Genomic DNA, 25212 nt, shown 5'->3' with positions numbered 1-25212 from the left:
GCCTCCTCAGTCAGGTATGATAGAAATGAGTAAAGGCAGATGAGTCTTGTAATACAGATAGTTAAATATGTACTGTAAGTACGTACATACATGAGCTATGGTACCAGAGAAAGCTGCACTTAAAAAAGGTAGTAAAAATAATAAAAATAAAAATAAAAAATAGAAGGGAGATGAAGATTTCAACTGATAGTGAGGAATATTTTAAATCTCTTCTTAAAGATGATATATAAGATGAGAAACTCATCTGACAAGAGTGTGTATTTATTTCAGTCTCTTGTAATTATAGAAAATATAATTTAATAAACTGAGGCAAAGCATGTATTACAAAACACAGATGGAAATAAATAAAAAAGCATAGAGAAAGATAAAAAGAGCATGAGTAGAGAGATAATTATTCTCTAATCCTCTCAGTAATAATATATATATATAGCTTTGAACATTATGTAGATAGAAAGAATTGAGAAGGCTGTCTGATTAACAATAAAAAACAAATATACAGACAACATCAATCAAGAGTGAGACAGAATAAATAAAATGTTATGTTTTGAATTCTCTCTTCTCTACCTAGATACTCCTCTCTACCAAACAAAAAAATCACAGCGTGACTGTCATTCAATCAAGTCCATCATTAAAAAAAAAAAAAAAAAACAAAGCTGCATGTTTTAGATAACCATGAGAAGAAAAAAACCTGTGAAGAGAGGAATTTTTTTTGTTAAAGAGAAAAAATGATTAAAAAGTAAAATGAGAGGAGTGGAAAACAGAATATAAGATATATAATGAAAGATATAATATATGAAATATATTCAAACTTTGCGCCTTACGGCTTGATATTCTTCATCTTCATTCCCATTTCTCTCATCTCCTATATCAGAGATATCAAATGAAGTAAAAGGAAAATGCTAAGAGGCCAGCCAGTATGAGTGATCATAAACAAAAAGTCACAAAAAGTCACAAAAACACAGCTAATCAGCTAAAAATTAAAACAAGAGCAATAGCTGGTCTGATAGAGAGCTTTAAAAAAACAGAAATGGCTTGAGAAATCCAATTATTATGTGATTAAAATCACAAAACACACATAATAGAAATGAAATGAAATGAAAGCGCCGCTTGTTGGTACTGAGAGAAAGGGGAATTCTAGATAAGTTTCAGAATAGATGGAAAATGATAATGGAAAATAGAAACACCGAATGGCCAAGCAAACCTCCAAAAAGAGAAAACGTATGATGAATGATATCGAAGATAGAATAAAAAGGGTGGGATAGTGGTTATATAGCTGGAATCTACAGCCGCGCACGCATGTTATATGCATGATGGAGAGATGATTGAAGGTCCAATCGAGTTGGTTATGAGTGTCGTTTGGGTTGGTTGTGTAGCTGGAGACATTGAACTCGCGTCAGCAAAAAGAAATGTTGGTGGAAAAATTGGAATATATATCCGAGATGGATGGCACAGCGTAGGGCGGGTAGGTTAGGGGTACACATGTGCAAGTGCAAGTGATGAGTAGTTCCGGCTTTTAAGAGGGGGTTCCAGGACTCTTCTGCTTCCTCGTTCGTGACAGTCTTTAAAAACAATTCCGCGGCCGCTGTTCGCAGCTATACACGGACGTAGAAACATTATTGAATAGTGTCCGCCTCTCTTTCAATTATTGCCAAGCATGAAACCCGCTACCGCTCGAAGGTCCCCGTCGTCCACTTCCACGTCTCGACCCACTAATACCGGTACCAGGACCTGATGAATCAGCCCCACTTAAACTGCCCCTCCCCCCACCATCGAGACTACCCCGCGCAATACCAAAATCACTCATGGTAAAGAGAAGCGGTTCATCGTCTTCCAAATTACTGGCTGATGGTGGGCCATGGTAGCGGGTGAAACTGAACCGTTGTGTGGATCCACCGCCGCTGCCCAGCCCACGGCGTGAGTCGGTATTGGTGGACATGCCGCTGTTGCTGCCGCTGCCCTGGTAGGCGTCCCGATCACGCTCAGCCCCGTGGGATGAGGGAAGGGCGTTCCCGCGCCCTAGACTGCTGGATACTGAGCTTTGCGAATGGGCATGTCCTGTGGAGCCTCGGCCGCGCTGATGTGAGAATCGCGGCTGGTATGGATGATTAGAGGTGGTGCTGGGTGCACGGTACTTAGTTGAGGTGGAAACGTCGTCAGAGTTGTTGGAGTCGTCACACACACGTTGGGTGGTTTGGAGCATATCAGGTGCAGCGGCATCATTGTCCAGCTCTTGTTGGCGTACCAGAGCGCTCAGGCTGAGAGGTGATCTATCTTCAGCTCCGAGGCTTAGACTTCTCATTCCGAAAGGCAGGAAATCGGCTGTCTCATCCTCGAGGGCTGCACTTGACCTTCTTTGAGCAGCAGAACTGGAACGTCGATAGCTAGGAATGAACGGGCGAGGAGATGTGGGGATGTCAATTGCATTGGCGTTAGAATTAGGTGCGGTGGGTTCCGTTGTGGTTTCTTCGGTGGGTGCTTCCTCCAGCATCGATCCGTGTGATTCATGAGAAAGGCGGTGGCGTCGGTTGTCTGGACGATCCTGGTGGGAGTAGTCAATTATACTGTTCGAGCTGAGACGGGAGGGAATGGCAGGCGTATGTGGCGTATGCGGTGAAATTGGTTTTCCTGGAGACGAAGCTGTCGAGATCGATGTGCCAGCAATCATGGGTGGAACACTGGGGAGCTGCCTACTTGACGAGGTAGATGACCGGTGGAGTACGAGTGAAGACGACATGGAATCAGACAACACGGCGTTTGACTCCTTCATCTTTTGAAATCGCGTGAGAGCAACCGCAGTCCTCCGGGTTGATGCATCCATGGTAGCGGGATCGGATGGGCTTAGTAAATCCTTTCGCATGTCAAGCATCTTGAGGAATTCCCCGATATTACTTTCATCTCCGTGCAAAGAGCCAGAACTGGCACCTCCCGGTTCCGCAATGATTCCGGAGCTAGGTTGGGCGGTGGACGACGTAGCACTAGCCCTTCCGCTCGAGGTATTATCATCATCTGTTTTGCTTATTCCACCAGATGACAATCTCCCTCTTCGATGAGTGAAAGAACTGGTGTACTTGGAGATAGGCGCAGGTCGAGGGGAGCCAGACCCTGACGAGGCAATGGCGTTGTCAGAGGAAACATAAGTAGATTTTCGTGTGACAGATGCAGCACTAGCAGGAGGGGGCATGGTCTTGCTATCGGAAGGGACGTTCACTGGCCCTGTGCGAACAGATGCACTTCGGGGGGATCCAACGGCAGGATCTGCAAGCGACGGAGACGCGGAAAGAGGTGGAGCTTTGAAAGGGGGGAATGAAATCGAAGGTTTTCTTTGGGCAGAATGGACACCGTCTCGAGGGTAGATACCTGGCCTTGCCTGTCCAGGCTTGGGCGAAGGAGGTGATATCGGAGATCCAGACAACCCAGCTCCAAGCTCCCTAGCCGCGCGAAGGGCTGATAATGGACTGACCCCCGTTGCAGGAACTTCATGATGGAAAGTCGATAAACTTCCATAGGCTTGGGCATTGTTTGGTCGCTCATTTTCTCGTCTAGCAACAGGTAGGGATCCAGCTTCGTTTGTTCCGCCGGGGAAGTGATCCTCAGTGGGCAGAGAGGGTCTAAAGTATGTGTCGTCCGCTCCCATGAACCTAGAACTCAATAACGCTTCGGAGTCATCTACCCTGAAATCACAGTTCAACCGATATGTTACTTGAACGGAAAATGGGCCTGCAGGTGATTCAGTGACGCCGAAGACGAAAGTCTCCGTGGTTTTACCAGCGTCATCGTAGAACGGGACGCTCAAAGGGTCGAGCCCCGGATGAGTTTCTGACCGGGACCCTTTGTATATTCTATAGCGGATAGGCAGGCTCGGGTTCGATCGCATTGTTGATTGGCGTGTGGAGAATTTCCAAGCAGGGAGGAAGCGAGAATACGTATAAAGAGATCTAAAGAGTACGATGCTTTTCTTGTAGAGAGTTGGGAGTATAGAGCCGAGATCGGCGGGTAGATCACTTGATGCATCCCCAAGCTCAACTTTCCACCTTTCTAGAATGACTCTACTATATCTAGTATCCTGAGACCCCTTGTAAGAAAACGAGGCATCAAGAGCTTCGAGAACATCCCAGCGTTTCCCATGGCCATCAAGAATCACCAGGCTCTGGTTGTGTGTCAACTCATCCGGATCAAGGTAGGTCTCAATAACCATCGGTGGAGGGCGACGGTCGGTGGTGTCACAGGACTTCCACGTCCGTAGGTCATCTCGAAGAACATCGGTTTCCTCCAGTTCAACATTAAACTATACCAGCGGAGTCCAATCGTTATTATATTATTTCTAAAGTTAGGAAATATAGGTTTAGAACTAGAAAAACAAAATAAAACAACCACGTACCCATCTATTTACCCTCTTTATATCCGAATCTTTGTTGTACGCGGGGGGAAGATCGACTCGGGAGTGCAGTATGATCAAAGCAGCCTTCGTATGATATTGCTATGATAAGAAAAAAGAAGACAGACTCAGCATTTATACACACATCCATTATGTCAGACATGAAAACTAGTGTAACAACTCACTTGAACGATCTGATTTAACTTGGCGACGATCTCTCTGCCAGGAGCTACATTAGATGGGACCTGCACGAACATTTCAGCTTCATGCTCAATCCCAAGTCCTGCAGTAGTGTTTATGGGACCAACCTCAGCTTGTGATGTATTCGACTCTGCACTTGGACCCAGAGGGTTGTTTGTGCGAGCTGGGTTGGCCCTGGAGGAATTGGCAGACGCCGCCGTAGTCGGCGGAGGACGAGGATGTTGATGCATTTCGTTTTCTTCTCTTCTCTTTTCTTTTTTTTTTTTTTCAAGGTGACTTCGCAAGAAAGAATTGGGGGTTGGAATGTATGTCGAAGTCCGAAGCTATCTGAGAGGTGAACCGTCAAGGTCCTCAGGGTAGTTCGACTGGGAATCTCGAGACTGGGTATTTTATTGATTCCCGTTGGGCTTGATGGAGGTTTAGGGTTCGCCTGAGGGTTAGGAAGATGGAGCCGTCGAGATAAGAAGGGAGGTATATATGTGAGGTGAGGAAAAAGCGGACTATTTTCAGGCAGGAGGGAAAAAGGTATCGGGCTTCTGCGTTTGGCAGCTGTCCATGTTAACGATAGTTGACAACATACGCAGGCAACACTAGGTTGATTCGCAGGGGTGTGCTGGAGATAGCTGGTAGCCGGTAGCTAGTAGCTGATCGCTGAATCGAGCGGACAGCCTCGTATGAGGGCACGGCTTAAAGCCAGCTAGTCGGAATTGACAAGGGCGAGAACGCAGCCCGGTGCAGGGAACATTATTGTGATAGCATGGAGGAGCTCAGGAAACAGGCGATCCAGGCAGATATCGGGTGGGTTGGAGCTGTTACAGGGAGTGGAATCAAGGAAAAGGGGAGAACTGGATCTCGAGATATTAAATCGACCCAAGGAGCGGGAAGATGTGCGGTGGATTCCTCCCAATGTGGGGGAATAGCACTTTAGTGGCACATCTTCCGGAGTACTACCACTTGTTCAAAAAAGGGAGGGGAGAAGGAAGACGGCGAGCTACTAGTAGGAGGAGCGAGGGGTTGTGGCGTGGGAGGGTGGAGGTTGAAGTTGAGGATGAGGTTGAGGATGGGTTGTTTGGGAGGTGAGTAGTAGTAGTAGTAACTAGTAGTAGTAGTGTAGTAGGAGAAAGTTTGGGGGAGACCGAGACGGGGAAGTTTGGAGTGACGCACAACAGCTGACTCGACGGCGCCAACCACAACTGGCACGGTCACAACAAGGGTGGTGTATTTATTCTGCTGCGGAGAGGATGCGGTGCTGCAGACCTGGAGAGTTCTGCCTGGGTCTACTGTCAATCACTCAATCCCCAGAATATTCCAGATACCTATTGTTGATGATGATGTTGTTGTGTTGTTCTTCGTCCTCGTCTTTGCCTTTTTGTTTTGCCAGATGTTTATACCCGCGAGTAGATGCTTTGGCCGTGGTGGTGTCATCGTATGTTACCGGGTATTGTACCGTGCATTATGGCCCATAATACCACTTGTAATTCATGGCTTTGCGTAGACCGGAGGTATAACCAATAGGATATGCTGACTTGCGGACGGGACAGAGTCTCCGCATATCGGCGAAATACAAGCTCCGTTCGGTATGGTATCATACGGTATGATCAAGTCACTCGCCGATACCAGTCATCTGAGAGTCAAATCACGCAACTAAGCAGGAGATGATGTGGATATATAAAATGCGGCAAAAAAATATATTGCCCCGAAAACACATCAATGCCAGACCAAAAGATAACGAGAACACCCACCCCCCAGAACCTCTCCAATCACCCTCCTCCCGACAGACAAATGAAACAAGCGGCCAGACGACGCTTGGGCAAGGCACACAACACAACGTGTCTATCACTGGCTAAACCGCCAGCAAGAACCCAGACGCCCCAGAACTCCCAAACCAAACCCCCAAAACCACAGACCCCAAGGCTCCAGAACGACTCAGACGAGGCAGAAGCCCAGGCTGCTTGACCGCAACTGGCTGCCTCACCCGTTGCCCATACCATACCATACCATACCATAGTTACATGTGCATGTACCTTGTTGTGCTGACTGCAACCTTCAAAACCCGCTTTCTCTCATGCGTTCAAACGTAGCTTCGGCTAGCCGAACGAGAACAACGGCTTGCCACTCATTTTGCGTTAGCCATTTCACCCTCTTCTCTACTCAATCAACTCATGGGCTTTCAACTACAGAGCGTGGGGTGGATGGATGGGACCTCCATCTTCAAGGGGAGCCGTGGCTTGCCACTAACTCCAGTCAAAGAAGAAACTCAGAAGAGTCGCAAAGAGCGCCTGCAGCTGCAGCTGCAGATCCACGCCCACTCCACACAACAACATCCTAAACTAATAATTCTCCACACAATCCACACTGCAACACCACCTTTCCGCTTGCTACTGGACAGAGCCATCGGAAATCTCATTCGGGTTCTTGAGTGCTAACTACGCAAAGTACATCTCCTTTAGCTCCATTCGCACTAAAACCCGCGTTAAGACAACGAGAATGCAAGGGGACGCAAGGCATCAAGAGAAGAGATTATTATTGAATGCATCCAGTAACTATATTATTAGCTGACTGCGCTAGGACATTTTTGGCATCGTGGGATTTGAGGGAAGTTTCCCTTATCCTTTTTCTTTCTTTTTTTTTTTCTTTCTTCCTTTTTCTCCGAAAAGCGGTGAACAATGCAGGGGAAATATTTAAAGAAGACATCCTGAAATTTTCCAAAGAGAGAGAGAGAGAGAGAGAGAGAGAGAGAGAGAGAGAGAGAGACAGCCCTCCGTAACAAGGAGCAAAAACAAACCCAGTTCTTTGAAAAACCGCCCATGAAGAGTTATCCTGCAGCTTCCAGTCCTGGGCCGAAGACTTGGACATACATAGTTAACTACGGGATAGCTTCCCGGGCGAATCTCATTTCAAAGTCCTCGGATCCATTCATCCATACAGCGCCGAATGAGAAGTGATGCGGCAAAAACAAGAAGAAAATGGTATCTCGTTGCCCTCTTTTATAGGAACCCGTGGTTTGTTATTTATATTATTATCATACAGAGCTCCCCATAGTTAACTAGTTATCCCGCGGGAGGTTTACGTATGTCGGATATCCCGACCGTCACTACCCAGATAAATAAGGCCACCCAAAGCCAGTCAAATGATGAGAGAGTCATGTAGTTATGGAGTCAAATGGAACGGATTACTGCATAAACAACAAGTCGTGACACGCGGTAGAGTGATGTGCTGTTAAAACCCATGTAACGAGGTATAATATAGCCCCTTTTTCCCAGGAAGCTGGGAGGGATCGAGGGCGAGCTTGTTGTTTTTGTTTTCGGCTTTGATTCCAAGCAGAAGTAAAATGTTGTCTGTCCACACCGGCTGGCTCCGTTGGGGGTATTATTATTATTATTATTTTTTTTCTCCGAGAGATGATGAGAAACGTGACGAGAAGCCTTCGTGATTGGACTCGACTGACCTGGGCTGGCCTCGTGAGTTTTGTATTTTGTAGGTTTGACCAACCATGCAGCAACCGGGAAGAGGAGAGAAGAATCATGGCTCCTCCGACTCCGGCTCCGAGCTAGCTTGCTTTCGTGCTGGCGCAGTGTCATCGTTTGTGAGTTTGTGAGTCAAGGCACAGCGACAGCCGTTGGATTGGCTGCAGAGTTGAGTGTTCCTTTGCCGATTGTTGGCGGTTTCAGAAAGGCGCTTCTGCAGCAACTTCGACTGTTGAACTCACCGCCGAGCCAACTAGTCGCTTATTAGTTAAGTTACTACTACTGGAATCACTACCTACAGGTTCGCAATATCCATGGCAAGCCAAGCGCTAGGGCGGAGCTCTTCTCTCCCTCTATCTATCTTTCTTTTTCTTTGTCTTTTTTATTTTCCCGCTTCCTTGTCCAGGCAGTGCTATTTTCCGATTCGATTCTGTTTCCGTGGTTTTCGATGTGTTCGGCTTGATACATACTTATAAAGTACTCCGTACATGTGTGCTTGATTTGAGCCTCCCGACTCCCGAGACACAGCAGCCAACCAACCACAGCAGCACACTAGCACAATTGAACGGTCAGCAAATATGACAGATAACAATCTGGCAAGCTGCAGAGAGCCCCCCCTACCGCTCAACAGCTTCCTCGCCAGGCTAGGCTGCTCCTCTTCTTTCTTGGCTCTTGGCTATCATTATTCTATTCACATGGGTGCCTGGGATTCTGGTCTATTCTTAGGATATGGGAGGGTAGGGAACAAGCAATAATGAAGTTTGTGTTGGCATGACACGTTCTCTCTCTTGTTGTGGAGTTGTCTCCTTTGAAAAACTAATGATACTCAGTGGCCGAGACGAGAACGGCATCATTCAAAGATGAAAATAGGGATTCTCTGAGTTGTTTTTCTACGATTTGAGTATCATTCATGCGGACATACCCGGGTTCTGATGTTGGTCTGTACTGAGGATTCTATCGTCGCAGGTGGTCAATTGAGATTCATCCCAAGGAGAAGTGGAAGACCAAAGCGCCCATTGCCCACTGCGAAGCAAGGTTGAATGAGAAGACAAGAGGTCAATGGGACGGATATGAAAAGGGGACATTCCGGGCCAAAGTAAAAGCTGAAACCGATATGCTCAGGCCTAGAATCAATGATGTCTTCGAGAGGGACATCTGCCTCAATACAAGTTATACTAGCATATCCTCGCTCTGAACAGACAGAGTCTTCCTCAAAGGCCCTTTAGAATAAATTTGAAATTTCACTTAAAGCATAGTCAAGAAAAAGGTAGCTCTATCAGGTTCATGGCAATCTAGGCATACATACATATGTACATGTACATGTACCTACATGTAATGTACCTCCGTCGCCGCATCATCGATGTATGAGAGGGCGGGCAGGTTAAACACCTCTCCAAACAAGAATTCCACAGTACCCCGCCATCCATTTCTACATATTTAATCCCGTCATAGAGTCGTCCATGGGTATTCTTATCCCTGGATCTAAATACAGTTGTATAGTTCTCGACCTCTCGCTGTGCCTCATGGATGGGTTTGTGGGCTGTGATTGGTTCCGGCGGGGAACTCCCATCAAGGAGCGATGAATTGTCAGCAAAGTATTCCACAGCTACAACCCTCCCTCATCTGTCCGCACTCCTCCCCGTCTCCCTTCTCCTCCACCGCCGATAACGACGATATACAGGAATACAACATCTGATTGACAGTCGCAGTTATCCTCTACGTTGACATACTCCCTGTTCCCCTGTTCCTCCTCGGCAAATATTGAGTGCTACAGGCGAAATACAACGATTCGTTAGCGACTCATCGCATATAGAGACAGACCCTGATTCCCACTTTCGCCGCTTCATATCTATCCTCGCTCCAGACATCAGTATTGGTCAAGTCGCTCAATTGAATCGCTCGATATCCACAGACGAGTGCGCCCATTTGTTAAACAACTGACACTCGACCTCTCCTCACCCTCCCCCCCGCTCCCACACTCCGTCAGCAAGAAGGAAAAATAAAAAAAAAAGAAGAAAGATTCAAAAGCCAATCCCGCGATCCGTCGAGGCGACAGCGCGGTTTAAACCCTTCTCGGGGGATTCAATAACTGGGGGGTCCTCTATCCGGGATCCTGCCACCGCCCCACACAAAGGCACATGAGTAGCAAACTCTGGCAGTATTTTCTTCAAGATGATGCCCAAAGCTTCAGACGGTTTCTGGCAGACGCCACCAGCTCCCATACGCAATGGAAAAGCAATGCGCCCACTTTTCCAGGCCATGGAGGCTCCGGAACCGCGCTAGGGACTTCTCCAGGCTCGTTCTTGAAAAATTCCCGCCCAACTGCGGCGGCGTCGTCGCCGAAGCAGCTGGCAGAGAAACAGCCCTCCTCCTCCTCCTCCTCCACCACCACCACCACGCGGAATGTGCCTGTTACACTGACCCGTGCTGATGTTAATACGAAGGATCAGTATGGCCGCACGTTGTTGCACCTTATAGCTTCGTCACAGAAGGAAACTGCGGTTGATTTTGCTACGGCGCTGCTGGAGGTACCCTTCGTCGATATATATGCGCAGGATCTGGAAAGCGGATGGACTGCGCTGCATCGTGCGTTATATGCCGGGAATGTGACCATTGCGCAAGCGCTGCTTGCGAGGGATTTTCACGATGCTACTGATTTTAGGACACCTGGAGGAGTCCCTCATCCATCTGGTGGCCTGATCAAGATAAAAGACCGCGAGGGGAATAGTCCCTTCGACGTCTTTGGAGCCACTATTTTGCCTCGCGATATCAACAAGGCTTCGGGATATGAGTCTTCGCTAGATGGAGATGACTCCGTCTCAACTGATTCTTCAATCTTGTCCGAAGCCGAAGTCGCTCACGAGACGGTCAAAGGCAACATAAAGCCTTTGGTTAACATACTTGGCGATGAGGTATTTACTTTTGGTAGCAACAAAAATCTTAATCTTGGGCTGGGTGATGAGGATGACCGCCAATTCCCGGAGCGTATCGGCCTCACTCGCCCAGATCATCTGCTATACAGGTTCAATCGTGAACACGCAGTAATTCGTGCTGCCCGTAGAGGGTCGGATCACGATGTTGAAGAGCCTAATATCGATTCTACCGCCGAGATTCCTACTCTGGTACGATCCCGTCCCATTATCTATCAACAAATTGTAATGTCAAAATTACACACCGGAATCATCACGAACGACCCGGAGTCGAATCTGTTTATGTGCGGGTTTGGCTCTGGGGGAAGGCTGGGAACTGGTGACGAAGGTACTAGGTTTAGCTTTGTTTGTATCGAGGGTGGCGGTCTTGCTGGAAAGAAGGTCGTTTCCTTGGCTTTGGGCCAGGACCATTCCATCGCCATCACGGAACAGGGTGAAGTGTTCAGCTGGGGAAGCAATAAATATGGTCAACTGGGATACGCACTTCCCAAGACCAATCACAAGGACGACGTGCCCATCCAAACCACTCCGCGGCAAATCTTTAACCCTTTCAAGAAAGAAGCTATCATCGGCGCAGCCGCTTCCTCTATCCACTCGGTTGTATTTACACCCACAGGTTTATACACGTTCGGTAAGAATGAAGGTCAATTGGGCTTTATCGATGCTGATGCTCGTTCTCTCGAGACGCAAACGATTCCCCGCAGAGTTGGCGCGTCGCTATTCAGTTCACCCATTTCTATGGTTTCAGCAATCGATCGAGCCACGACCTGTTTGCTCGAAAACCACGAAGTTTGGGTCTTTACCCATTATGGCTATTCTAAAATAGCTTTCCCCCTTGATGGTGCCTCGACCTTCATCCGAGACAGCTTCATGTCAACGAGATACGGCCTGTCAACCAACCACATTTCCAAAATCACATCTGGCGGCAATACGATATGCGCGATGTCCACTTTTGGTGAAGTCTATACCGTTCATGTTAACCGCAAGGCGGATACTAGCTCGACAGCATCATCCACAACCAACCCAGCCAAGATCCGAAATTCGTTGCCCCAGCCGTCTCGCGTGTGGTCTATCAAAAAGTCCCACATGGCTGTCCGGGACGTTGACGTTGGCCAAGATGGATCCATCATCATATGCACCGAGTCCGGCTCTGCCTGGAGAAAAGAAAAACGTGCCAAGATCAACGACGCTGGCCGCCAAACGACAGGAGATGCTCGCTTGAAGGACTACAAATTCGTCCGCATTCCGGGCCTCTCGCGCGTTGTAGCTGTTCGGAGTAATGCTTTCGGGGCATACGCGGTTGCTCAGCGCGGCTGCGACGTGGCTAGGGAGCAAATAATGATTGATGATCGCTCTATATGGGAGGACTTCTGGCCGCTCCTGGCGTTTAAAAGTATATTGAGGGATGGGGATCCTGGTGATTACTCGTCAATGTCGATGGACGTGGTCATAGGGAACACGCCTATCAAGCCCTACGACCTTGAGTCGGAAATCGAATCAACATTGGAAGACGTTTCTCGCCCCGATGACTTTCAACCAATTGTATTGGTGTCGACAACGGCTTCGGATGTACGGATTCCGGTCCATGGGTTTATTCTGGCTGGCCGTAGCCCCGTTTTGAGAAGGGCTTTGGCTGAATTCCATAAGTCGTATTATTATTCCGTTCCAGACGTGTTCGGCGTCGAGTACGATAAGAACGGCCAGGTTTCGATCAAGTTTAGTGACGTCGACTTCCTGTCCATATTTAACCTGGTGCTGTATATGTATGCAGACCAGCTCTACGATGTATGGACTCTGGCTCGACACTCGCCCAAACATGCGACGCAGTACAAACGGGTTCGAATCGAGGTTCTCAAACTAGCAACGGCGCTTGAACTTCGTGATCTTGAGCGTGCGGTAAGATTAATGACCCTGCCTCACAAGCGTTTGCACCTGGACATGGAACGGGCGTACGAGGATCCCAACTTCTTTGGAAGTAGCGATGTGGTAATTGAACTTGACGGTGGCGATGTAAACGCTCACAGCCAAATTTTATGCGCCCGCTGCCCTTTTTTCAGTGGGTTGTTCTACGGGAGAGCTGGTGGTCGTTGGCTCACTCGAAGACGTGGGGGTTCCCCGGATTCTGGTGTCGATCCTCTTCGCATCGATTTGAAGCACATCCGTCGCGACATTTTCGAGTTTGTATTGCGTCATATATATGCGGATACGGATGATGAACTTTTTGAAGACGTGAAGTTCGATGAATTGGAGGATCTGATTGACCTGGTCATTGATGTTATGGCTGTTGCGAACGAGTTGATGTTGGATAGACTGGCACAGATTTGCCAGAAGCTACTGGGACGGTTTGGTATGGCACTTTCCTTGGGATTTGATGAGGAACAACCCAATAGGCTAATTCCGTGTAGTTAATAATCGGAATGTGTGCCATTTTCTAAATGCTGTTGCACCGTGTTCGGTGACCGCGTTCAAGCAGGCCGCGCTCGAGTACATCTGTCTAAATCTTGAAGCTATGTTGGAAAATAGGTATGCAATGCTTTCACTCATATTCGGAATTTTTCATGCTGTGGTGGTTATTCCCTAGCTAATTTCTTCGATACAGGCTTCTTGATGACCTAGACGATGATCTATTCTGCGAACTCGACGATGTCTGTCGCGCAAACCAGCTGACATGCCATCCGGTTTCTAGAGGGCGGAATTCAGAAGGCTTCGTCGCAGAGAGATATCCGGAAATTGTTCCCCTCCTAGAACGTGATAGACAGCGCCGGATAGACTCAATGAGGCTTCGCTCACGCTTACATGAAGATGAGTTGCGGCAGAATAAATTCCGCACGAGCGCCACTGATAAAGAGAAGGCGGGTGTTATGTCTCCCCTTCACCTCAAAAGTCGGCTGTCTGAGCCTATTCTCAGGGCGGCGGAGTTGGCTGGGGAAACAAGTCCTGCCTTGAAGCCGAAACAGTCAATGGGTGACTTGATTTTCCATATGGAAGATGATCACCTCCTTCCTTCTGGTCAAGCTGGGGGCAAACAGATAGCTGGGCTTGGTATTTCCAAGCAATCTCAGAACCAGGTTGATTCAGTAGATGTCAGGGGACGGTGTTTGCAGGTGGAGGGGAAACAGCAAAACGCGGGATCAAAAGCTCGCGTTGAGTTGTCTACCACTCCTCTGGCCAAATCCCACGAACGAGAGCACGCTGGTGCTCCATGGAGTTCTGTTGGGCCTTCCAATACTAAAACAGGTCTAAAGGATATCATGGCGGAAACTTTAGGGTCTCATCCATCCAGCACAGGCTTAAACATGTCGCCCCGCAGGGATACACCAGCAACCAAACTTACGCCGTCAAAACTCTCGCAGAAAGAGCGTAAAAAGCTTCAGCAACAGCAAGCCCGGGAACTAACAGAACAGCAAGAGGCATCTAAATCAAAATCAGCATCGCCGTGGCAGAACGTCGCCAGTAAACCATTTCCAATACATGCAACTGCGCGAGCGGAAGCTCAGTCGGCAAGGGATGTCTCGACGCCTGTTCGCACCGCATCTAAGGCGCCCATGACATTGCGCCAAACTGTCGCCGGTGTGCCTTCACCGCAAAATCACACTCCTACTTCCAAGCCCACGCCCAACCCCGCTCAACAGAAGCAACAACACGCACAAGAAGCCCGAATACCACCTTCCACACCAAATGCATCCCCGCTACCTATCATGAAGGCGGATTCATTCGCACGACAGACCCAATCGGCCACTCCAACGACAACAACTCCAATTCAGCCGAACTCACGGTCCCAGCCATACGCTACCATCCCCCGTATCAAATCCGACCCTCAGCAACAACAGCAATTGTACAACTACTCCAGCCCCTCGCCTTCCTCCACCCAGTTCTCCCTAGCCTACATCCTCGAACAGCAGCAGATCGAGAAGGACGTGATCCGCGAAGCGGCCACCGCCAAGCATAAGTTGCAGGACATCCAGCTCGAGCAGGAGTTTCAGGAATGGTGGGATCAGGAGAGTAGGAGGGTGAGGGAGGAGGCGGAGAAGGCGGAGGCTGCGGCCAGAAGACCTGGAGTGGGAGCGGGAGCGGGGAGGGGGAAAGTGAATAGAGGGAGAGGTGGATCTGCACATGGGCCTGCGACAACCAGTGGCCAGGGTCCCGCTGATCGGGGACGAAGGCGTGGCGGTGGGGGTGCTGTGGGGAATATTTCCAACGTTATAGCGGCGACGGCTAACGGCGAAGGGAACGCTACTTCTCAACTGCAACCGCTGCATGCTGCTATGGATGGAAATAAACGGAGGGTCGTTTCGGATCGAGGGAGGGGAGGGGGTCGTGGACAACATGGCCATGGCCAATCGCGGGGGAGAGGAGCGGCGGGAGGAGGAGGAGGAGGAGGTGGTGGTGGTGGTATTGGGCTCCGTGGGAAAGGGAAGGAGAGAGCAGTGTCAACGTCGTAAATATTCTTAAGGAGACTTTTGCTTTTTTTATTTTTATTCCTCGATGTTTGTTTTCGTTAACCTCGCTTCAATTCTTGGTGTGTGTCTTGTTGTGTATAGTATATTTTTTCACCCTTTAACAATTTTCCTTCATGTATATATTCTTACTGCGGATCATCTTTAACTATATATAGAGAGCTTGCTTGCGAAAGGAGACACGGGCAAAAAGTTATATTGCTAATTGATTCTTTAGTAGCGAAGGTATATCATCACATTTATAGATAAAAGGGAATATCCTCGAATGTATCCGGATGCATTAAATGAACATCTTGTCTTGTTTAGTTGCCTTATCGCTTGCATTTGAATATGTAGGATCAGATAGTTACACTTAACAAGTCCCCCTCAACGCAGATAAATCGAAAATACTTAATGCATATATACCACAAATATGGACCACGTAATAAATATCAGATGATTACAATATGAGAATATATCCACCTACACATGCCTAGGTAGCAGCCAATCCGCATAACGATCACGAAGAAAGCGGAACGGTTATAGTAAACCTTGAGCAATCAGCAATCTCCACCCCACCCAACAGCCTGGTTATACTCCCTCCCTACCTCCGCCACCCCCCTCACCACTCCCACCAAAGAATCTGTCCAACTCCCCTGGCCCCTCTGCATCCTCTCCCTCCTCTCCCTCTCCGACTCCGACTCCGTACTCCCAACTTCACCACGGGCCACTCTCTCCGCCTCATACACAGCCCCCTGTGCCTCCTCGAGCCCTACCATCTCGCCATCCTTCGCCCGCGCCAGCACCGATCGCTTAATAACCGGCGTGAAAACATTTAACCACATCGCCTCGCTAAGGCCGCACGCGTGTTGCTCGTTGTACCAGGCGTACCAGGTGGCCGTGACGGGTTCGTAGCGCTTCTCCAGCAGTATGAGGAGGGGCCAGGTGAGGATCCAGAGTTGGAGGATGATGCAAGCCCACCAGACGAAGGTGTTTATACGCAGTTTGTTGATGAGGGAGGGGGAGTAGACGGTTAAGTGGGCGTTGTGGGTGTGGAGTTCTATGGAGATGCGGCCGCGGTAGTTGAGGGAGCGGATTAGGGTTGTGATGCCTTTTTGGATGGCGGTGTAGTTCCAGGCTTCGAAGGTGCGGTGGAAGGTGAAGCTGGAAAGGGAGGAGAGGGTTGTTTTAGTTTTTGGGGCATTATGTATATCGCCACTCTGTATACCCCCGTAGCCTCTGTGTGCACGTATCTCCCATGCAATTGAAGAGAAAATAAGGGGCAGTGAAAACTCACGACTTAACACCCGACTTATCCTCGCAGAACCGCCTGCACCACTCCTTCAGATCGGGTCCGCCACTGTCGGCCGTCAACCCCTGAGCCTCCTCAAGATCCGGACCTGGATTGGCACCGGAACTCCCTCTCTTCTTATTAGCACCCTTACTTTTAAACCTCCCGCCCCTATAGGCCTTTCTCCCATCCTGATCCTGAACAATCTCCACAAACCGAGACCGATTCCCGGAGGTAAAAACATCCGGCAGGACAGAATTGATACAGTTTATGCGAAAATCGAAATCCACAACCGTCTCCTTATTGGATCCCCCTTTATTCGACCCTGAATTTTTCCTCGTCACCGTATGCGTGCCCTTGACAACGATCACGGGCATGGGCGGGCGTTGGACCTGACATTTAACCAGCGTACTAAGTGCTTCGGGGTCCTGAGAGAGTTCTGGTGCCAGAGTCACCGTGTAGGTCTTCTTGGCGCGTGAAGAGGATATTACTCGCCCGCCCGGGATATCGTAATAGCTCACTAGGCGGGTTACCGAGGAGAGATCGTTGGGTCCTGTGATGATAGAGACAGGCTGAACGACGGCTGCAGCGTCTTCTTCCATGTAGGCTGGGGGGCTATCTTCCGGCTCCAAGTCCTGATATGGCTGGAGAGAGTGAGCGGAAGCAGAAGAGGGGAGGGGCGCATCGTCCCTGTAAGGGCGTGTGGCATTCGGAAGACCCATGCCTCTACGGAGTAGAGAGAAAGGGAAATAAAATTGAATGGGTATCTTGAGAGATGAGAGCAGGGCCGATGCTACAAAATCAGCGGGACTGCAGGGCAAGTAAATGGTTTGCGCAGAAAAATGTTGCAAGCCGTTTCCCCCGCCAAAGCAACGACTGCAATAAAACTGTACGAGTCCTGGTCAGCAATTGTAAAGCAGTTTCCCGAGCCAGAAAACTTTTGTTAAGCATATTATCAGTACATACATCACAACAGGGCCGCAAGATGTCGTAGAAAACGCGACGCTGGCTTTTATACCAAGGGGGGCATGGTGCTAGGGCCCCCCTCGCGCCCCAGAAACATCGCATGCGTCAAGTCTAGATTCATGTATCCACTGTCTTTGCGCCTCCGACGCCGCGACGAAAGAGGATCACCTCTGGGCGCGAAAAAGCCGGTTCATTCGCTGCAGATCAGGCAGCAGAGCCTCCAAACCAGCGCTAGCCAGCGTAACCTAAACGTCCGGCTCATCCTTCTGAGACCGACCCCGTCTACCAAAGCGAGATGAACTTGCGCTCAGGGGCTCGGGGCTTGCTTTTGCCGATGCGACGCCACCAGCGAATTTGCTTGCAGGGTGCAGATGTTCCAATGTTGAACGGATAAACGAATGGAGACGTAAGTACGGTAACTAACGGAGTATAAACAACCTCGATTTGGGACTTCGAGATAAATGATGATTCGTATTATCTTTACTTGTAGACATGCATTCACGTAGGGATATGGATGTATAAAATGAACATAGGCAATAGTTCCCTTGAAGAGGGTTTCTCTTAAAATTCATAGATCCGGTCAGGATAATCGTGTGAACAATGCTCCGTACCTTGATTCTTGACATTTTCTGGGGGTTAAGCGTGTATAAAATGAAATCCCCGTTTACAGTCCACCTGGTAGAATCATCCTATTAAGAACTGCTCAACTGCCTCTAATTAACTATCGAACATCTAAATAAAAATGCTTAAGCAAGATGAAGCAGAGAATAATAAAAAGATCAACGCACATGGCGCAGTAGGGTAAAAAAAATACCGCTGATGTGAGAAATGCCAGTAATTGAGAAAAAAAAAAAAAAAAAAAAAAAAAAAAAAAAAAAAAAAAAAAAAAAAGAAAGAAAGAAAGAAATTGAATTAAATAAATAAATGAAATAAAGTACATGGTGAAACCGGAGGTACGCTTTCCGTGATGCGATATGAATCTTCCATGCCAATCAAGATATAACAGAGAATACAAAAAAAATGCACTAAACAAAATAATCGTATCGTCAACGGAAAGAGGATATGGTATGGTGATGATTGTTGTACAGATAATGGCCATTATGGCCTCATGCTTTGTACAGCATACAAATCGTCAGTGAGGAGTAAAAAGTAAGATCACGAGAGAGAAGGTACATGTATATAAACTAAAACTCGTCGAGCCCATCAAAATAATCAATCACCCGCAACAGCTACTTCGCGGCTATCCCATATCCGCCTAATCATGAGCTCCGCTTCGTTGGGTTGATATGGGGTATGCGCACCACCACCAGCGCCATCTGAATCATCTATCTGTTCGTCATACACATTTCCATCAGCAAAAACAACCGCAACCGAATTAGGCCGTTGTTGCTGCTGATGTTCCACATCCAATCGCTCAGCTGGCTCGTCGGAATAGTTGACGTGGACTGTATCTTCAGAAGTCCTGAATCGGACCTGGCTGGACGACTTGGGTAGCTTGGTTAAGAACTGGTGGTTGACGGCGGGATCGGAATCGAGATTCCGCGATGAAGGTGGGCGGGAAAGGGCGCCATTAGAGATGACGGGATTTTGTCCGCCTGCCTGGCTTTGAGGGGCATTGTTGGATTTCGCTTCTGGTCCTGCAATTTTGTCGAGCCTGAGCAGACTTTCTGCGATAGGCGATCTGAAACGACGGACTACTGAGTACTCTGTTGTGGATTTATCGTAGATCTTGCGGGCACGTTTAGCTTCGCTCTCAGGATTTACGCCTGCTGTTCCACCTATTCCTAGCAATGCCCTGCGGCCGTCTCTTGCGTGGTCTCTAGAACCTGGCCGAGACTGAGCAGCCGTCATGAAGACGGGCTCCATCGAAGATGGGGGTACTGTCGGAGACGGTCCCGACATAGAAGGGTCAGGTGGGGAGGTTGTAAGAACTGCTGTTCGCTGTAGCCATAACTTTTGCTGTGTACGTGATGGAGGCTCTTGTTGGCGGCCGCGAGAGGTAGGGCGTTTCGCACTGTACGTCTCCGGAGACGGCGGTGTATTAGGGTTGTAGTGTGGTAGGAATGATGACGGGGGTTCAGAATCAGTGAAGGCTCCAGATTGTGAACCGGGGTTGTTTATTAGGAATCTGGATACGCCTCCTTCGATAGAGGACGATGTTCCATGTGGATTGCTTATTGAGGAACTCCCCACAGTAGACCATTGGCCAGCTTGATCGGAATCGCGGACACGGCCCGAAGGAAGGGTTGGAAAGGACGGAGGGCGCGGGCTTCGTTCCACAGCTGCTGGCGTTGCAGTTACTGAGACGGATGATATGGCGGGTGGAGCTTTGGATGCGTGTGGTTGGTGAAGAAGACGAGAAGCAATATCGTCCTGCTCAAAGGGGCGCGTATGTTGTCCTTGGGAAGCTCCAGTGCCAGAGCCATTAGCGAGTTCCGTAGCCTGCTGTTTGGCCTCGCCTTCAAGGCCACTGCTTGCTTGGGCTAAAGGCGACTTTGTCGCCAGGAGAGTAGAATGAGGGCTACTGTCCGCGCTCATTTTGGCAGTAACCACGGAATTCCGTCTAGTGCTTTCTGGAGAATAAGAACTGTTATTGTCTTCCCACTCGTCGTCGTCGTCCGAAGCAACAAGCTCGAAACCCACTGTCTTTTTCTGCCCTGCTCTAGCAACTGTTACAGTTTTGTTCATCGTAGACGGTTTCTTAGCGAGAATCCCGGACGTGTTTCTCAATACGGGCGTGGATAGGTTTTTCCTTATCGCCGGATTTACCCCTTGGCCAGTCAGCGAAACGCTTGAGCCATTCCAACGAACGTGATGATGGCCGACGCGAGGACTCGTTGCGGGGGATACAGGCGCAGATCTTTTGCGTTGGTGTCGAAGCGCAGGTGCAACAAGCGTGTCACCTTCTCCTGGGAGGTTGTGAAGCGCAGCAAGCCTCTGCAGCCTATTTATGTTCTTTAGCGACGGGTTGCGCACATGCTGTCGGTGCGAAGCAACCACATGGGGCCGATGGGGTTTGTGGGTTGATGTCTTGTTGTGCGAAAGCGTCGGGCCTGCTTCAGTGGGAGGCGATTGAGGAGGTAGTGAAGAATCCGACGCCGCTTGCTGCGAGGCTGAACGTTTGGTCGGGGAAGACGTGGTGTGTGACGGCATTTTTGGCGACTAGGAGAGCGAATCAGCAGCGGTTATTTCGCTGCAACAAAGCACCCGTTCTATTTCTCTCGAAGCCTACAGGTGTCATGAATATCGCCACCAGCAACAATTTTGATGGTACTGGCTGCAGGAGACTGCGACACGATTTGGAGGGAGCTGGAGGGGAGCAATCAAATGATCAGTTCGCGATAGATCAGGGCTTGATTGGTATTTAGGCGATTATCCCGTTGGTGAGCGCAGTTGAAGCTCCAATCTGCGCACATGGTCTGCCTAGTTAGCGGTTACAACCAGGACACGATGCCGGGTTGAACTGCGAGGGGAAGACAGTGAAACTCACCAGGCTGAGACGAAGGTACGGGATACGAAACTTGCGACGGATAAGCAATGGGGGTCAAGAGCCGCCGATGATGACAGAGAGCCCGATACAGAAGTCGGTGAGGTCACGTGGGGTGCGGCGAAACCTTGGAATCAACGGGATGTATCCAGGTTTGGGGAGAGAATAGGCCTAAGCCCAGTTAAACACTACTCGGAAATTTAGTTAAACCTTAGTTAAAGGCTACCTAGTGTGGTAAGGGCGCCTAAGATTATCTACCATTTTCCAAGATGCACATTCAAGAAACTATGAGCGTTGTTTTACCCTTTTAAACCGATGGGTCGGACTAGGTAATAGGGCTACTAAGGTTCTTCTATGTCCATCAACACACTGTAGATAATTTCCCACACAGACAGACCGTAACAAAAAGAAATCTTGGAAGAAGTCATGGACATAAAAAGAAGATAACAACAGGGATAGAGACACAGTTTTGAAAAAACACATTAATTATCGTTCGTTAAGAGGACTCATCACGTCACATTCAGTTAACCAAGCGTAGTGGGCAGTTAGAGGAGGGGCGGAAAAACCACATCGGGTATCAAAAATGGGGGCCAACATGCATGCGTGTGTGAGTAAAAAAATACAACCGTCGCCAGGAGCGCACCAGGAGCCAGACAAGGAGGAAATAGTTTCATATGTCGATTAAAGGGGTTTCTTTAACCGGCTGCGAAGTTGCTTGTTGCTGTTGGTCGGGTAGATACGATTGCTCCACGGTCGGCGCCATGGGCACAAAATTTGGATATATGGGGTTTCCAGCCGGTGGCATGTATTGGGGATTCGTTCCTGACTCTGGTTGCTGCCAAGAATTGTAATGGTTGGAAGGCTGCGCTGGGTCTGGTGGTAGAGGGCTGGGGGTTTCTTGGGCTTGTGTCTGGGCCTGGAAATGGCCCAAGGGGGGGCCTTCTTGGGTGTTACAGGTTGAATGTTGCGACTGAGAAGGCTGAGCCGCATCCGGGGAGGAAAAGTGGACAGGTTGGGAGTGATTCGACTGTGGAGTTGGTTGAGCTGTTTGGAACTGAGAGTCTCTTCGCATCGTCGGCGACGGAGGATATGATGGTTCAGGTGCAGGAGCATACTGTCCTGTACCGAGGTGAGGGTCATGACCCACTGGGCTGGTCACTCCCTGAGGGAGGTAGTAACCAGCTGGCCCACTTTGACCAGTCTGCTCAGCTTGTCCGGGTTGTGCAGGTTGTCCTTGAGGCACTGAATGTGGATGGTACTGAACAGAAGTATGGGCAGCTTGCGGTGGTGTGCGTGGTTGGTGTGGTTGGTAATGACTTTGCCCGTTGTTAAATTGAGGATGTTGCGAGTGAACCACACCCGGGCGCTGCTCGTTGCTGCGTCCGACAGACGCGTGGCGCTCCGCTTGGAGATATTGGCTAGGAGGCATGGCATTCTCCACGGGCTCTGAGCCAAAATAGAAGTTCTCTACACCCCCCCTAGGTAGGTTTATCGGGACGGATGGATAAACATTCGAAGCAAGCTGGCTGGGTGGTAGATAGTTGTAGCTACCAAGAGTGTGCTGCGCGTATGTGTTGGAGAGGCGTTCTTCAAGCATACGATCGTAGTAGCGGACGACTGTCGATAACTTGGCATGAAGGTCGAGAAGGGTGTCTGAGGATGATTAGCCATGGAGCGGAACAGCGGGACTTCGCACATAGAACATACCATGTTTACTCATTGTTTCGCCATAGGTACGAGCTAGTTTAGGCCTTAGAGCCCCTATACTCTCGTATAGTTCTTGGATTTGTGGTTCCCGAAGGATCGTGCCTGGAGGCTGATGTTGTAACCTGTCTACAAGTGTTGCAAACAAATTAATATTTTCCGCTTCGACCGCGCTAAGCTCGTAGTCTTTCTTCGGCAAGACGGCCGCAGACACCGCAGGGGCTGCAGAAGAATTTTCGGCAGTCGTACTTTTCAAAGCCGCCGAGTGCTTCTGTTTCTGCTCTTCCATATCTTTCAACGAAGCCTGGATGGCAGCTCGCAAATCGGGATCGTCATCTTCCATGGAATCCTTAGCCAACCCATTTGCTTCAGGCTGCTTTGGTTCAGGGTTCTTTAATTCAGGTGCAGCCGATTTGGCCTGTGGGACATAGCCAGCGCCACTATGCGCTTTTACCTCTTCAAGACTCATTTGGAGTGCACGCTTGAGATCCTCATCGAAGTCCGACTCGGCTCTTCCACCACGCGGTTCCATCGGCGCTATGGTAGGTTTGGAAGTAGACGTAGGTTTGAGTCCTGATCGATTTGATGAACTCACAGGATTGAAAGATTTCGATGTTAGCTTAGCGTAGCAACCGTCATCGACTCTTACAGCTTGCATAATTCCCAGGTGAGGAAGTGGAAGGGTTTTGCTAGAGCATTGTGCATCAAAAACGCTCCCGCAGTTCCGGCAGTGATGTTTCCGGTTAGTGAATGTAAAAGCAGTTCGGCAGCGCATACAAACGTCCGAATCTATCCATTCGGGAGGCTTTGGGTTGGTTAGAAGACATGTCCCCTTCTAGTCAGAATTGCTCTCAGTCGATTTACTTACAGCGCTACTATCAAGCATGCTACTTGCCATCTCCGTCTTAGGCGGAAACTGATAACCTTCTTTTTGCAAACCCCGGTAGGTTTCACCAATGTACGGAAAATCGCCACGGGCTTGCGTAGCCACTGCCCACGTTTGAATCAGTTCTAGTACCTTAGTCCTTACTTCTTCGTTAAGAGTTGCGGGCCCGGAAGCTCTGAGCAGCGAGACTAGGTTATCCATGAACTCCCGCGAAGCGATCTCCGCGAGGAAGTGGTTACCGCCATTTTTGACACATGTATCCGTCAACTAGATATGGATTGGTCACAGTAAGCAAACGAAGACAGAGACCAAGCCAGAGGGGAGAAGTCTAATCGAACCTTTAAAGTCGCTAGCTGGATATTCGGATTCCTGCTCTCTAACCTCCTTTTGAGCGATCGCATAGCATCCCTAGGCTGTACACTCTTTGATCGGATCACATCTGAAATCTCCAGGTTCGCCGCAATATCCTCTCTTCGCTAAGTTAGATAAACGTTCAGTAACATGGTAGCTGCCGATAGGGGCAACATACAAGGACGACGAGGTCGCCTTCTCCACCTGCTCATCAAACGAAGAAGTAGAGGAAAACCAGCCCGCCATAATAACCGATAATCTGTGAATCGAGGTTTCAAGGTCTTTCGTTGCGCAGCAGGTCGACAGAAGCTATGGCGATACGTGTGTAAGTTGATAGCTCGAAGAATAGACAGGGAGGTTGCGGGGATGATGACGGAAGAAGGCGAACTGAGCGTGAGGTTGAGTCGGGATATTTGTTCACACAAGTAACAACAAGTTAAGGTAGAGGTGCTAGAAAGAATAACATAAATATCAACAGGGAGGAGATTCTGGGAAGTGAGGTTGTCGGTATGGTTTGAGGTTTGAGGTTTCATGAAGAAGTTGATGTGGAAGCTGCTTGCGGTGGTTCCGTTATTTACGGCGCTGCCTTGGTTGGGTCTGGGGGAGCTTCTCGTCATACGGAAGAATACCTACCTGTAAATGCGGTACGATTGTTACGATCAGATCACGTGCCTCACAGAGATGTAACTAGTGGTTACAACAATACCTACCTAACCGGGTGTCATCTTAAACCGCCATACGGCGCAATACGTTTTTAAAATACCGCCCTGCGCCTTCACAAGAGCCGCGTATGCCAAAGACTTCGACGTGGTGTAAATATATTTTTTGCCCGCATCAGGACAACCTATTTCGCAAGCTACAGCTATTCAGTCCTTTCGATCTCTATCGACCCCTTATACCCGTCGCTTGGGCATCTGCCGTCACCCTCTTTTCAATTCTTTTGCTCTGCTGTTGCGGGGCGTAAGCTGGCCGCTCGAACTACATCGAATATCACACTCCCCTCCTCCACCGAAGAATGCGAGTCTGCTACACTTATACACCGATATAGTGATATACCTGATGAAGTGGGATTCCCTTCTTATTGGGGCTTCTGCTAGGAAACGCGCTCTCGATCTTCT

At 49.0% G+C, this 25212-nt stretch overlaps 5 protein-coding genes across 5 annotated transcripts; 1 reads left to right on the top strand and 4 right to left on the bottom strand.

The window, feature by feature from the left end:
* Positions 1-507: 507 nt before the first annotated feature.
* On the bottom strand, positions 508-6557 carry BDBG_02139 (autophagy protein Atg13). Its single transcript, XM_031720666.1, has 4 exons — positions 4684-6557; positions 4561-4620; positions 4379-4477; positions 508-4285 (listed from the first exon to the last, which is right to left on the bottom strand). The coding sequence occupies exons 1-4, from the start codon at positions 4804-4806 to the stop codon at positions 1643-1645; spliced, it is 2925 nt and encodes a 974-aa protein (XP_031576896.1). The 5' UTR covers positions 4807-6557; the 3' UTR covers positions 508-1642.
* Positions 6274-15919, top strand: BDBG_02137 (BTB domain and ankyrin repeat protein). The gene is made up of 3 exons (XM_002627420.2): positions 6274-13320; positions 13379-13496; positions 13573-15919. Exons 1-3 carry the CDS (start codon positions 10182-10184, stop codon positions 15413-15415), a joined length of 5100 nt encoding a protein of 1699 aa, XP_002627466.1. The 5' UTR covers positions 6274-10181; the 3' UTR covers positions 15416-15919.
* Positions 15638-17665, bottom strand: BDBG_02136 (uncharacterized protein). Its single transcript, XM_031720665.1, has 2 exons — positions 16707-17665; positions 15638-16573 (listed from the first exon to the last, which is right to left on the bottom strand). The coding sequence occupies exons 1-2, from the start codon at positions 17420-17422 to the stop codon at positions 15970-15972; spliced, it is 1320 nt and encodes a 439-aa protein (XP_031576895.1). The 5' UTR covers positions 17423-17665; the 3' UTR covers positions 15638-15969.
* Positions 17564-21419, bottom strand: BDBG_02135 (uncharacterized protein). Its single transcript, XM_031720664.1, has 2 exons — positions 17667-21419; positions 17564-17587 (listed from the first exon to the last, which is right to left on the bottom strand). Exon 1 carries the CDS (start codon positions 20817-20819, stop codon positions 18879-18881), a length of 1941 nt encoding a protein of 646 aa, XP_031576894.1. The 5' UTR covers positions 20820-21419; the 3' UTR covers positions 17564-17587; positions 17667-18878.
* Positions 21420-21441: 22 nt separating this feature from the next.
* Positions 21442-24664, bottom strand: BDBG_02134 (vacuolar protein sorting-associated protein 27). The gene is made up of 5 exons (XM_002627417.2): positions 24273-24664; positions 24082-24214; positions 23726-24010; positions 22861-23662; positions 21442-22806 (listed from the first exon to the last, which is right to left on the bottom strand). The coding sequence occupies exons 1-5, from the start codon at positions 24338-24340 to the stop codon at positions 21824-21826; spliced, it is 2271 nt and encodes a 756-aa protein (XP_002627463.1). The 5' UTR covers positions 24341-24664; the 3' UTR covers positions 21442-21823.
* Positions 24665-25212: the final 548 nt, after the last annotated feature.

Source organism: Blastomyces gilchristii (assembly GCF_000003855.2).
Source record: "Blastomyces gilchristii SLH14081 genomic scaffold supercont1.3, whole genome shotgun sequence".
NCBI classification, from domain to species: domain Eukaryota; kingdom Fungi; phylum Ascomycota; class Eurotiomycetes; order Onygenales; family Ajellomycetaceae; genus Blastomyces; species Blastomyces gilchristii.
This window is presented reverse-complemented; position numbering and strand designations above follow the sequence as displayed.